Source organism: Populus alba, chromosome 4, assembly GCF_005239225.2.
Source record: "Populus alba chromosome 4, ASM523922v2, whole genome shotgun sequence".
Taxonomy (NCBI): domain Eukaryota; kingdom Viridiplantae; phylum Streptophyta; class Magnoliopsida; order Malpighiales; family Salicaceae; genus Populus; species Populus alba.
The window spans coordinates 6,421,382-6,435,163 of record NC_133287.1 but is presented as its reverse complement, the minus strand read 5'-3'; the positions used below and the strand labels follow the sequence as shown (position 1 = coordinate 6,435,163).

Here is a 13,782-nt window from a genome sequence, read left to right as displayed (position 1 = left end):
ACTTCAATGAAACTGATTTTTTCTGCAGAAATGAAATGTATACATCCGTGACTCATTTGTCCAACGTTGTTTGTCTTTATACATTTATTCTCTTACCATTCTTTAATATTTCTTTCTTTCTTTCAATACCCAGCCCATTAGTATTTGTTATTGTTTTTTTTTTTTCTTTTTTAATCTGGAAGAACCTTAATCTAGTCCTATACTTATACACTCATTTTCAATTGAGTCTTCATCCTATAATGTTTTTCAATTAGATCCCCAAAGTATTTCAAATTATTCTCAATAGATATTTTTTGTCAATGATCATCGATTTTGTTTCGAAATTTCTTCAAATTGATGTCATTTTAATGAATGGATATGCATATAAGACTGAAAACGTTAACATTCATTGACTTTTTATCCAAATGCTTTTCAAATTCGACTCCATTTAGTGTATAAAACATTCAAATTAGATCTAAATTATAAAAAAAGTTGACAAAAAGACATGGTTAAGAAATATTGAAAATATTTGGGAATTATTGATATAACTCATGGATTTGAACCTAATTGAGGTTTTAGTTTAAAACCCAATCCGGATTTGATCCAAAAAAAATAATAAAAAATCTCAACTAGTTAATGGTCGAATTTTGCTTGGGTAGTTTTTTTTAAAACAAAATTGGTTCAAACTCCGAGTTAATTGGATTCAGAAACGATCTACCGGGTTAGATTTTAAAACAATGATTTAATTAATCTTACCGAAGTATTATTGGGTTGCTGCTTGAGAAACACCCTCTCTTAACATTTAGCTGCGATCTTTCCATTTCCTGTTGGGAAAAGGTAGGCCAGGTTTGTTCTTTCGACTACCAGTTAACTTCTCTATCATTTCTCTTTCTTGTTTTTGTTTTGTTTTTTCACTTTCCAATCTCAACATAATTTCTTGTATTAATGTTTAGTTTAGTTTTATTGATATGAATATCATGATCACCTCTATCTGATCATAATTATGTCTATAACCTTTGCCATGTTATCTCTGTGTTTTTTTCGATGTGGGAAGTTACGAGAATCTTTTTTTTTTCTTTTCTAATTTCCGCTGGATATGCATTTCGATGTTCTGTTATGTGCATGCAGGTTACAAACTTGATCAAAAAACACTGTTGTTTGTAACCTCCATAATATGATAATAATCGCATGTTGCCTTGGATTCTGTGAAGCCATATGAACTTTCTGAAGGACTCCCTTTAATTGTATATAACCTATAATAAAGTTATGAGAAGTTGCAGAATCATGTTCTTTTGAATTCTTGGAGGATTCATCAATTTTGGATGCATCATAACTGGAAAGGCAGTCAAGGAAGAACCTGTATATGGTTGACAGTGACTTTTAGTTCTGAGAATTTGTGGTCTTTTGTTTCTGTGTTACTGCAATTAATTGAATAGAATATGGTCTCCTAGAGATTCTTTCTGCTGTTGTAGAATTGTAATTTTTCCCGTTTCCTTGTAACTTTCTTCATGCATGCCACTTTTGTTCTCTGATGTTCATTTCGGGGTGGATTTACATGATTTTAGTAGTTACAAATGATGTTCGTTGTGGCTTGACAAGGTGATATGTGTTAATTTGTTTTGATTCTCTGAATATGAGAAGACACTTTGAAATCACATTGATTCTCATAGTCAAGTGTGAAATTTGATCAGATTATTCGGAGAAAGCGCAAGCAATCAGTTAGAAGAGATGGATCAGATAACAAATGTTATGGAGTATCAGGAAATTGCAAGGCAGAAACTGCCCAAGATGGTTTATGACTATTATGCATCAGGTGCAGAGGACCAGTGGACACTTAAGGAGAACCGGAACGCCTTCTCTCGCATTTTGTAAGCCATGTCTTCACAATTACAAATCAATCTGTCAGGATATCTCTCGCATTTTGTTCTATAAATATATCTTTCTAGACTTGAGGTTTATTGTTTGTTCTTCTCTCATTTCTCCACCTTTTCCTCTGAAAATAGATTTCGGCCACGCATTCTTATTGATGTTAGCAAGATTGACATGTCAACAACTGTCTTGGGCTTCAAGATTTCAATGCCTATCATGATTGCGCCATCAGCAATGCAGAAAATGGCTCACCCAGAAGGTATATGTCCTCTTTACATGGAGTTGGAAGACCTTTTGCTACTGTAGATAATTCTCTCGATGGAAGTCGATTTCACTATTCAGTAGCTCTTCTGCCTTCTAGTGGTTTTGGGAAAAATCATAAAACTAATACAAATGAGAGGCCAGACTTTGATCCATTCACATGAATAGTCTTACCTTTTAGCCTCTAGAATAGCTTTGTTAATGTCATTTTCTCTCAGCTCTTACCCCTGCTATTCAAGAGAATAATGCAACATTTCCTGTGCTCTTGGTATTCAACTGATCAATAAACAATTGGATGTCTTGTTGTGATTCCTTCAAAAACAAATTACTTCTTCGTCTCTTCTCATCCCCTGTCCTTTCTTCTTTCACTGGTTTTTCAACATGAATAGAAAAGAAGAAATAGTTTCTGATTGCAAAAGTATATATTCTTATGCAGGAGAGTATGCAACAGCTAGAGCAGCTTCAGCAGCTGACACAATCATGGTTTGATGCTTTATCTTTTGCAAATTTGCCTTTTCTGATCGTACTGGCTTTCATTAGCAATAAAAAGCCTACTTTTCTTTGATTTTGTCAACATTCCGGCAATCAGTATTTATTTTTCTGTCACTGTCTATATTAGTTTACGCATGATTTTACTGTTTCAGACACTATCCTCATGGGCTACTTCTAGTGTTGAGGAGGTTGCTTCAACTGGGCCAGGCGTCCGATTTTTCCAACTCTATGTGAGTTTGAGATGGTTCCCCGCCCCCAACTTTTAGTTTCTTTGTTGATTCTTCCTAGCATTGTCGTATCATTTACCCATTTTTTCCAACAGCGCTTTAGCTCACTCAAAATTTTATTCAACCATAATTTAAGCAGTAACTCGTGATTATTCACAGTTCACTAATGTTGCCAAGAAATTCTCAATTAAAATGAATATTATGATGTTCTCTAATATCAATATTATGCAGTAACTTCACAGAATGGTATCAACCAAAATTTGTCTACTTTTTGCACAAGCTACTTGTTTTTCATATGAGTTTTCCTATGTATACCTATGACAAATCAGCAACCCATTTATTGCCTGTTCAGGTGCATAAAGACAGGAATGTGGTTGCCCAGCTCGTAAGAAGAGCTGAGAGGGCTGGTTTCAAGGCAATTGCCCTCACTGTGGATACTCCAAGACTTGGCCGTAGGGAAGCTGATATCAAAAACAGGTTAACTCAATTTAAGCGTAATAGAAAATAGAAAGAAACTTTCCTTTTTATAACTGTTTTGCCTGGTTAATGACAAGCATGCCAAGCAAATCTTACACTCGGTTTGGATATTAATTTTGTTTTTAACAAAATTGTGATCACTGCCAGTGAAAGGAGAAACTAAATTCACTTTACTGTTTCGTAGAATGCATGTAATTTTCTTTAATGTTAACCCTTGCAGATTTACATTGCCACCACATTTGACTTTGAAGAACTTTGAGGGCTTAGACCTTGGCAAGATGGATAAGGTTTGTTACATGTAATACTGGCTAATTTCAGTCTACTAATTACTTCCATTTGTTTTAATAATTTGTTCATTAATGTGATCGTTGAGCTGACCATGCAGACCGATGACTCTGGACTAGCATCGTATGTTGCTGAACAAATTGATCGGTCACTTAGCTGGAAGGTAAGTTCATGCATGGATTTTTACAGATTTCAGACTTGGACTGTAATATTGCAGAGATGATATACTTTAATAAAATATTATTGACCATTTCGACAGGATGTGAAGTGGCTTCAGACAATCACATCATTGCCGATTCTATTGAAGGGTGTCCTCACTGCTGAGGATGGTAAGCAAACTAGTCCATCCTTTCCCCACCCACCAATACTAAACTGTAATGAATGATTTAATGAAAATATTCATCTTGCCTGTAACCCTATTTATGGGCCTCCAAACATTCTTCCTTCCTCTCTCTCCTATTTGTTTTTTTTTTTTTTCATTGCAGCAAGGCTAGCCGTACAGAACGGGGCTGCAGGAATTATTGTCTCCAATCATGGAGCACGCCAGCTTGATTACGTTCCTTCCACTATTATAGCCTTGGAAGAGGTACATGTGCTTTTAATGATCATGACATATTTCCGGTGCATTTTGGCAATCTCAAGAAAGTTCACTGGCTTTTTAAGCTGTCAACCTGTAAATTTTCCTTTTCTTCAAGTTCAAGAAACTTTTGCCATGTGCATCTTGTTGATATAGTCCAGGGTTGAAGTCAAAGTTACTCTGTATACCTTTTGCCATCATGTATACGCATACATTACATAAACATCTATTGATATGATATTCAGGTTGTCAAAGCTGTACAAGGCCGTGTTCCTGTTTTTCTTGATGGTGGAGTTCGCCGCGGAACAGATGTTTTCAAGGCAATGGCCCTTGGAGCATCTGGAATATTTGTAAGTGCATTGATATGGCAATGGCCAGTACGCAAAAATAAGAAATAGTGTTTGCCATAGTTGTGAGAAAACAGGAAATAAACAATAGATTAATCGAACATAACACTTGAATAAAATTAATGTGTTGAATTAGCTCTGTTTAACTTCTCCTACATAACAATCTGAAGAAAAAATGAACGAACAAAACTTCTCCTAGATAACTAATGATCTTCCTTGTGAAACATTTAGCCTATTCTATAAGAACTGGTTGATCTTTAATCCATTTCATAGACTTAAATATCGGAGCAAATATCAAACTCAAGCACTAAACTTTATATTGAGGTCTACCATGATTCTCCAAGCTTCGTAATAATTTTGTATGCAAGTCGTGGAGCCTTGAAAACAATCCCCTGTTTTTTTGTTCAACTTCAGATTGGAAGGCCAGTTTTATTCTCATTGGCCGCTGACGGTGAAGCTGGAGTTAGGAAGGTACTTCAGATGCTTCGTGATGAGTTTGAGCTGACGATGGCTTTAAATGGTTGCCGCTCGCTAAAGGAGATTAGTCGCAACCACATTGTTGCAGACTGGGACCCTCCCCGAGCCGTGCCAAAGTTATAAGGTGGTTCGCAGCTAGCAGCACATTGAAATGGAGAAGTGAAAAGCTCGAGCCTGAGAGTGAAATGGTTAATTAGTTAGTAGTTGAAGCAGTTGAACTTGTGTAATAACGTTGGATACATTAATGTCCATGACTGAACACTGCTTTCCCTGTCTTTTATTTTCTCAGATCGGGATTTTGCTTGAATGCAGCTCAGTCCTTTGAGAAGAACTGAATAACCGAGCAGTGTTGTCTTGCTTTCAAGCTGTAACAGTTTCCTGGCTTTTTATTTTTATTTTTAATCATTAAGTTTCTTAGTCTTTTCATCTGGGACACATCATCTTTAAGAACAAAACATCAAGGACGCGGCATTAACTTCATCATCTAATAGGTTTGAGATAACCCTCCTTGGCTTTGCCTGAGCTTGTTGGCAATGACAAAGGAGCTTGTAGGTTTTATAGGAGAAAAAAAAAATTGAAATCCAAGTTGGGGTCTAAATTAGTCGATCTTGATTTCTCGACCATCAAAGATAGCGAAAATGTGTTGAAGTGGACGACACGTCATATGCCGTCATATACTTGGACCACTTGTTCATTTTATTTTTTTTAAAGGATCAAACAATCTTACAAATAAAAAAAAGAGCACGTGGGCTTGACTTTGTTGTCCCAAATGCATAGCTTTGCAGGCCCAGGCATGCTCGCTTTTATCTTTTAAAGTAATTTTGTTTAAAGGTATTTTTTAATTATTTTTTTTCAGTCACATAAAGTTTTAAAGGTATTTTTTTAATTAAAACTTGCTTTTTATATTGTGATATTTAAAAAAAAATAACCATGTTTTGAAGGTATTTAATTTTCTATAAAAGGTTGAGAATTAAAAAACTAAAAGCTATGAGTTTAATTAATTTAATTGAAATAGAAAATATTATGTTTTTATTTTTATTTTTAGTTCTCTTTCTTTATCTTATTCTTTTCATCACTTTTATAGATTGTTCATCACTATCAATTGTATTAACTGGGTCCTTCTCCATCTCTTTCATTTCTTATGCGATAAATTCATTGTTCCTCAAATGAACTGGGTCCTTCTCATTGCAACCTTAGGCTGCTTTGTAACATGGATAAATATCCTTTGTTGCATTGTTACAAGACTCACCTCGGCTGTCTGTCTACCCATGATTTAATTTAGTATCGGTTTGTAAGAAAATAATATAAATTATATTTTAAAAATTTATTTATATATTATTTTTTAACAAAATAAGTAAAAAACACCATCTTTGGCTGAAAAATCAGTCAGATTCGCCAATCAACTAAAACCAAACCTCATGAAACTAATACATGACACAAGCATCTGTCCTTGATAGTCCAAAGGCTGCCTGCAACATGGTTTATTGACCAATTTGGAAGCTAATTGAAATGAATATTAAATGTTACTCCTAAAAATAAGAACTGCTGACAACTCCTGCGTCCCTGACCGCATCAAGTTTAACAATGGTGATAATAATGAGAGAAAACAAGAAATCCAGAAACATTACTGGTAGCTATTGAGAAGAATGATTAACAATGCATGCCTTCATTGGAGTATCTGACTGCCGTAATCAGCATTGAATTTGTCATAGCGATGGGCGTGGAGATGAGCAGATGGCCTTGTGTTCTTCAAAGCCGTCTCTATATCCTCAGGTCTGATTGGCCCAACTTTCGGCAACTCTGCAGGCTCACAACTATTCAGTTGATGTATGATGATAAATTAATTGGGCATGCATATTTCGCAAGCGGAAAAAGAGTACTCAACAATACAGAATGTGTTCTCTTCAAAAAGGTGGTTGAAAATGTTAAGCGCTATGGAACCAGATATGAACAATATCAGGTGTTCGTATCAACCATGGTAATATATACGTGTTAAGGAAAGAAAAGCAAAAAGGAGAAGCTGAACATTTCTTTATATACAGAATCTTGGTGTCAGTTCTTTGTTCATCGCACTCTCTTTCTTCCCTGGAAAATGGAATGGATGACACTGCATAGGTTACCTAGAACTGAAAATGAAAAGGAAATTGAAAAGAAAAGAGGAGTTGACAGCATTCTTTTTCCAAAACGTTGGACTTTCCCTTTCATGGAGGAGAAATATATCTCAGTGGAATTTCACTAGGGCTCCACACAGACTTGCCAAAGAAAAGAAAAATTAATTATTTCCATCTCACACCTTTAAAGCAGCCGTGCTTCACAATGATAGGTAATAGGGAAGGTCAGTGTCTCATAAGAAATGACACAAGTGAGCTAGTTGGCAATACAGACAAGGATGGAAACAGCAGAGAAAAATGATCTGTTTTGGTAAGAAAAGTCATGCTCAGGAAGGGCACCGCCCTTTTATATATTCCCCCTATGGGATACAAGAACTCATACTTATTTTCAATTTTTGTTAGAATTCATTTAAGCATTTTGTGAATGTCATTTAAGATAATGCATGTGCGAAATCACTTACCATCCTCAGGCACTACTTCCTCTGTGTCTTCAAGGAGAGTCATTATACGTCTCAATGGTTGCATGGCAACCTCTTTGCATAATAGCCGAATATCTGAACCAGAATAACCTTCTGTTCTTTCCACCAACAAATCAAAAGGAAGCTTCTCCTCATCGGGCTGTGATGGCAGGAGTTCTTCAAACATGGCTGCTCTAGCTTCTGGTTCTGGAAGGGGTACAAGAATCTTAGTTTTAATTGGTCAACAGAAAACTATTTAAATGATAGACCAAACGTTGGTGACATCTTTTGTTCCTTTCTTTTCGACTAAAGATGTGCAACAGCTAAATAACAATGAGAACAAGAGGGAAAAGGTTAGAGATGAAATATTCACCAATCCTGGCATGATTTATATCAAACTATAGCAAGCCAACACTAAAAAATAAAGTGAACTATAATTTACTCCCTGTGTTTCTGGTGATATTGAAGTTAGTCCTAGTTGTGCAAATCATAAGCATGTCCCTTGACCAAAGTTGGACTGCTAATTATTTTTTAAATTTATAAATTGTCCGTTTTAAATGCATTTTTTATTTTGCATGTACTAGATAGAATTGGAAATTTTGATTAGAAACCAAGGACATTTAAGGGAAAAAAACAATTAAATTGTCATGAAAAACCAATACAAGGACCAAGTTACAAACAGATATGAAAATACAAGGACTCAATATTGGGTTTCTTAAACCAAAGGAATTAACAAATTATTTCACCAAAAACATACAGATCAAATAATAATTTATTCTAAAAACTACAAAAAGTGGTGCCATTAACTTGTAAGCTTCGAGATATCTCTGTTTTGTGAGGTAGAACTGCCTATGTCTTTTAAACCAAGAACAGGGGTGCAGTGCAAACCTATGCCTTTAAATTGTAAGGAGCAACTCTCAACGCACAAGAGCACATACTGTCTAAAGGCAGGCTTTAATTAGTGTAGTTTGCCATCCAAAAATAGTTATAGATCTAACTCTGTTCACTATTTAGTACGCTTAGCACTTTAGCAGAAAATATCAAAGGATACTCGCTTCTCAAGACGCCGGAGCATAGCTGCATCCAACTCCCAAGGGAGATTAGTCGCTGCCAAAACAAAAACGAGCTCGTTTGTGCGAGTCAAACCATCCATCTGCAATCTAATCAAACTGATCAATTTATGCAGAAAAGCAGCAGAAACCATAAATCATTTCATTTCCAAATTGAGATATAAATTGAGAGCAGAATTTGACATACATGCAATGGAAGAAGTGAAATGCTGAATTTTCAAATGCAGCACCTGACAAAATCCATCAGGATAATGCTGGTAAATATGATTTAGAATTAAGGGAATCGGAACACTGGTAAGGGAACTGATGCAAGACAGAACCACCATGAAATGACATTAACAACAACACCAGTGCCAGTGCTTGGAATGGGAGCACAAAAGGGCACAACACAGAATAATGCCATATTGATTAGAAACATTCATGGACAAACACAAATATAGAGGTGTCTATGCACTCACAAGCAGGTGTATATGCGCGAACAAAACAGTATGCTTTAAGGAAACAAACATCACCTGTATGAGCAGTTCAGTCTTCAAACGCCTACTTGCTTCATGCTCACTGCGAGCTTCACCACGTTGACTGATAATAGCATCGATTTCATCAAGAAATATAGTTGATGGTGCATGGTGCCTAGCAAGCTCAAATAACACCTTTATTAACTTCTCTGAATCACCTGCAATGTGTACAAAATTTACGTTTCTGATTCACTTTCAGTATGATGACAGTGAATAGTTTGCAATTCAGGGGAAAAAATAACTTATACTGAATATTTGAGATTTTCTCTACTCCCTTTCTCTCCCTCAAAGATTAGTTTGCTTGATAACAAGAAGAACAACAAGAACTGAAAATTGGGTAGCAGTTGGCTTCACTTCAATGCGATGTAAAATTACAACTATAAAATGCAAATAGAAATATTTTGGTATTTTTTCCTGGAGAAAACCTAGGTCACAAAATAAAGACCATCCAAATAAGACAACAATTTGGCTTTCTTATCTACCACCATCATATCATGAAAGCACAGACAGATGCAACCACCAGCCTAGAAAAACTTATGTGACTTTCTCAATTCATATCTATTGTGTGGCTTTCATCCATGAGTTTCTGCAATCTTTACCAACGTCCTCTTTTAATCGGAAAGATTTAAGCCTATCACCTGGATTTTCTTTTTCTGTCAATTAGTTTCTGATGACCATTTGTTCTAAAACCACCATCCTGGAGTTGGGGGGGGGGGGGGGCATAGAGTACAGATTCATTCTATCACCTGGAATTTCTTTTTTTCCTGTGAATTAGTTTCTGTTGAACATTTGTTCTAACAACACCATACAGGAGTTGGGGGGAAAAAACCTATACGACAGAGATTCATTAAATTCACCCAAAACCAGTTCAGAACTTATTTCATAATTCCTAAAGATGTGAAGAACAGCAATCCTTGGTGCCTTTGCAAGTCTTGCAACTTCATTTAGTTTGATGCCTTATCAGTACTTCACCAGAAACTGGCACTCATTCCCATTTTTAATGACAACAATAAAATCAGGATAACTAATCAATACATTTTTCATGCCAAAGATAAAATCAGGATAACTAATCCAAAACATGGCAATGTCTAATTATCGTATAGATGACACCTGCAGGGAAATAGAGGTGGTATGCAACTGCTGAACAGTAAGACTGGATTCCATCTAGAGCTGAAGCCCAAACAAATCCATCAATTCATTGTAATGTAGCTATGGATAGAAAAGATCATCCTTTCATCACTTACAAAACCCCAAATACATAATCAGATTGCTCAACCAAATGTAATTTTCACAGGTACTGCATACATGACAAGAATAACATCCATTAAAATGTTGATAATATTTATCCTCAAAGGCCTAGGAAATATTCACAAGTCACGTCAAAAGAAAGTTAATCATGTTTTATTTCTCCATACAAAATACTTGATATATTTCAGATTCTAAACAACATGATAAAAAAGTTCCCAAACATACCCCGCCACTTGCTAACCACTGAAGATGCTGAAATATTGAAAAATGTGGTTTTGCACTCTGTAGCAACCGCCTTGGCAAGCATTGTCTGAAACATAAATATCAAAACTTATATAGCAATAAAAATATCATTAAAAAAAAAAAAAAAAAAAAAAAAGCATGCTCAAGAACCAGCAAGATATGACAAACCATTTTCTTATTAACCTAGAATTTTTCTCTCTTGAATCATGGACCCTTCAAACATATCATTGGACAAAATACAACATTTCAATTCCAAAGACATGTTTTGACAAACAAATTTCCATAAACACATGATAGCACCTAATCAGACAACTCACACAAGAGAAAAGAGTTCATAAGAGAGGCTGAATGGAGGTTGAGGGTTGGGCGCGAGGAGCACCATTGCAGCATTGTCATGTAAAAGTACATGCAATGGAAATCCTTACTGTTCTTCTCATGAATGACCTCGACTCATCATATGGGGCACTTTGCATGCAGTCAATGGGAGATGTACATACTATTGCCTTTATACTTCCTTTTACATGAATAATGATCCTCAAATTCCTTTCCTAGATTCTTTATATGCCATAAAAAGATTTCCTTTACCATATGCCAACTTTCTCATCCAAATTTCAATATACTATGTTGTTCAGGAAAATGACAGCATAGGACATGGTCTTTCCAAATTTTTCACATTTTTTCTAACAGAAAATAAATGAAAAAGTTTTTCTGTTGCATCTAAATCATTACAGTTTACAACCCATACATTTAATATGGAAAAAAAGAAGCAAAAAACCTACAAAAGTAATCCAAGTTTCAATATAACTACCTGATCAACATCCTCATATGAAAAAACTCAACCCCACACCCCAACACACGCACAAATAAAAACCAGAAAGAAAACTTTATGTGCATCTCTAAAAATATTTTAACAAGAGAAAGAGAAGACAAGAATTCTATAAAGGGAATGGAATATATTTTCAAATGAAATACAAGATCAAATAGCACTATAAACAATAAATACAAAGTTCACAAACCTTTCCTGTCCCTGGAGGGCCAAAAAGAAGAATGCCTTTCCATGGCGACAGAAGACCAGTGAAGTATCTGTTAAGGGAGAGGGCAGGTTAACTGTGAGATGTAAACTTCAAAGACCTAAATCAGATAGTGGTAAAGCACATTGATAGAATGTTAACAAATACACATTTCTGCAATGGAAGTCTACCAAACAGGCAAACACATTAAATCAGATACATAAGCACTATTAGAGGTTGCCCACAAAATTCCTTAAATCTGAAGAGCATCAAAATCATACTTCTATAGCATGCTAAAGAAGAGTTTAAGTTTCATACAATATTAGCTAGCTAGTCTTAAATTTGAAGTAACTTTAGCAATAGCTCAGACATCGGTAATTATCTATATCACCCTTTGAAAACAGAGACAGACAAGAAAATTCTCAAGGCATGTGCCATATAAGAAGAAGGGTGGAATTTTGAAATTTCTTTCCACCATATAACGGGGAATCGACAAATTCATCACAAAAGAAGGCTGGCTTAAGATAAATTTGTGTGTTACTCTAATGAAGTGAACAAAAGTTTTCATTAGCATGACCTACTTGGGATATTTTATCGGCATTACTACTGCTTCTTTCAGTAAACGTTTTGCACTCTCCAGCCCCTTAATGCTTTCCCACTTAACATCTGGACTCCCGCGAATGATGTCCCTGTACAAAATAAAACAAAATGCATGGTCTAAACATTCAGAGTATTGAAGTCAAAACGTAAAATCATGGACACCCAGACAATACAAACATAACATGTACCAACTATCTAATGCAACACTTGCAACAGAATCAATTACCTGCATAAACTCTCGGCCAATGCACGTGTTTCAGCAGAATCAAAAGCAGGAAGCAAAGACTTCTTCCTGGAAATGAAAAACAAAAAATCAGTGAATTCTCGAGGCGAAAGGCAGTTAGCTAGTTCTTGCAAACATTAAAGTAACAATGATTTTATCCTGTCCAACATTAATTGCAGAGCTTAAAGGTCAAATAAGATAACTTTAAGAAAATTAAAACTTGTTAGCTAATTCATTTAGTTCTACATGAGAGCCTGTTAAATGGAAACATTGCGGCAAAATAATTGCACAGCCACATTGCCAACATATCATATCTGTAACATGCAAAGGCATAAGATCTGTTATTCTTTCCCAAGAATCATCAAGCACCATAAATAAATAAATAAAAATTTGAAAACCCAATCACTTCACTTACGGTCTTTCATCAACTCCATTAGACAAAACTCCGTTCGAATGTGTTGTTGAGTTCCGATACTGAAATCACATTACAACAAATTCATTGTTGACATATTGCAAAAAAATAGCTTAAAAAATCTAAAAATAAAGGGCAATACTTGGTTTCTGTACTGCTCATAAATGGCCGTATCTGAAGAATTATTGACATGACCATTTCCATTCGATGCTACTACTGTTGTTTGACCGTTTTGCTGCGAATCCGATGCTGCTTCTGCTGCTGCTGCTACCTTTTTTCTCCCAAACTTACCATCATAAAATGTTTTAAAATCCTAAACATACACACACACACTAGTAACTTAAAATTCTTAACAACTTTGAAATTAACATTGATCTGATTATATTCTTTAGTAATGATGATAATGATGATGATGATGATGATGATGAAGGCGGAGTGGAGTGGCACCTGAAAAGACCAGCGAGTGGGAGAAGGTTCATCGGCCATTATTACTGATTGAGAAACACCAGATGTGGAGATATAGAGACACAGAGATCTGTCTAGCAGAAATAAAAATAAAATAAAATCCTCTCTCCTTTCTGAGCCTCTGCTTATTGCAGTTTAACTACAATGCAGTAGTAGTAAAATTTACAAGATTTGCGTTATCAGTCCCTAGGTTGTTTATACAATTTGCACAGGAGATTTATATGGTTCATTAATTTTAGCTTATGGGATTAATTGAGGTACGCACAAACTGACCCGAACACCCACGTTAATTAAAAAATAAATTTATAAGATTTGTTTTTTATTTTTTTATTTAATATTTTTTATTTTTTTGAAAATCTCCCAACTTAACCCATCTTGTTCCGATTTCGTCCTATTGAACTTAATTGTAAGAAAATATAGCCTCTACCGATACAGA

The 13,782-nt window shown here is 35.3% G+C and overlaps 2 protein-coding genes across 6 annotated transcripts; one reads left to right on the top strand and one right to left on the bottom strand.

Moving 5' to 3' along the window:
• Positions 1–489: 489 nt before the first annotated feature.
• Positions 490–5,424, top strand: LOC118030402 (glycolate oxidase). Of its 4 annotated transcripts, none has more exons than XM_035034493.2 (12): positions 490–845; positions 1,671–1,847; positions 1,983–2,107; positions 2,546–2,592; positions 2,754–2,831; positions 3,181–3,305; positions 3,526–3,592; positions 3,691–3,753; positions 3,850–3,919; positions 4,076–4,176; positions 4,413–4,517; positions 4,929–5,424. In XM_035034493.2, exons 2-12 carry the CDS (start codon positions 1,708–1,710, stop codon positions 5,112–5,114), a joined length of 1,107 nt encoding a protein of 368 aa, XP_034890384.1. In that variant the 5' UTR covers positions 490–845; positions 1,671–1,707; the 3' UTR covers positions 5,115–5,424. The 4 variants fall into 4 exon arrangements, with proteins under 4 accessions (XP_034890384.1, XP_034890383.1, XP_034890382.1 ...); XM_035034492.2 differs by having other exon boundaries at positions 491–816; XM_035034491.2 differs by having other exon boundaries at positions 491–825.
• Positions 5,425–6,425: 1,001 nt separating this feature from the next.
• LOC118030401 (uncharacterized) lies at positions 6,426–13,509 on the bottom strand. Of its 2 annotated transcripts, none has more exons than XM_073408638.1 (11): positions 13,329–13,509; positions 13,024–13,167; positions 12,885–12,943; positions 12,473–12,538; positions 12,228–12,335; positions 11,653–11,719; positions 10,619–10,703; positions 9,143–9,303; positions 8,612–8,713; positions 7,564–7,786; positions 6,426–6,791 (listed from the first exon to the last, which is right to left on the bottom strand). In XM_073408638.1, the coding sequence occupies exons 1-11, from the start codon at positions 13,365–13,367 to the stop codon at positions 6,658–6,660; spliced, it is 1,188 nt and encodes a 395-aa protein (XP_073264739.1). In that variant the 5' UTR covers positions 13,368–13,509; the 3' UTR covers positions 6,426–6,657. The 2 variants fall into 2 exon arrangements, with proteins under 2 accessions (XP_073264739.1, XP_034890379.1); XM_035034488.2 differs by having other exon boundaries at positions 13,024–13,194; positions 13,329–13,508.
• Positions 13,510–13,782: the final 273 nt, after the last annotated feature.

What these genes read in the sequence shown, in the direction of transcription:
- LOC118030401 (XM_035034488.2), bottom strand. Translation starts at nt 13,367, where the DNA reads ATGGCCGATGAACCTTCTCCCACTCGCTGGTCTTTTCAG. An exon ending in AATGGAGTTGATGAAAGACC is followed by an intron (nt 12,539 to 12,884) that starts GTAAGTGAAGTG and finishes TTTCATTTCCAG; the next exon opens with GAAGAAGTCTTTGCTTCCTG. An exon ending in GGAAGTAGTGCCTGAGGATG is followed by an intron (nt 6,792 to 7,563) that starts GTAAGTGATTTC and finishes GTGAGCCTGCAG; the next exon opens with AGTTGCCGAAAGTTGGGCCA.
- LOC118030402 (XM_035034493.2), top strand. Translation starts at nt 1,708, where the DNA reads ATGGATCAGATAACAAATGTTATGGAGTATCAGGAAATTGCAAGGCAG. An exon ending in AACGCCTTCTCTCGCATTTT is followed by an intron (nt 1,848 to 1,982) that starts GTAAGCCATGTC and finishes CTCTGAAAATAG; the next exon opens with ATTTCGGCCACGCATTCTTA. An exon ending in ACCTTGGCAAGATGGATAAG is followed by an intron (nt 3,593 to 3,690) that starts GTTTGTTACATG and finishes CTGACCATGCAG; the next exon opens with ACCGATGACTCTGGACTAGC.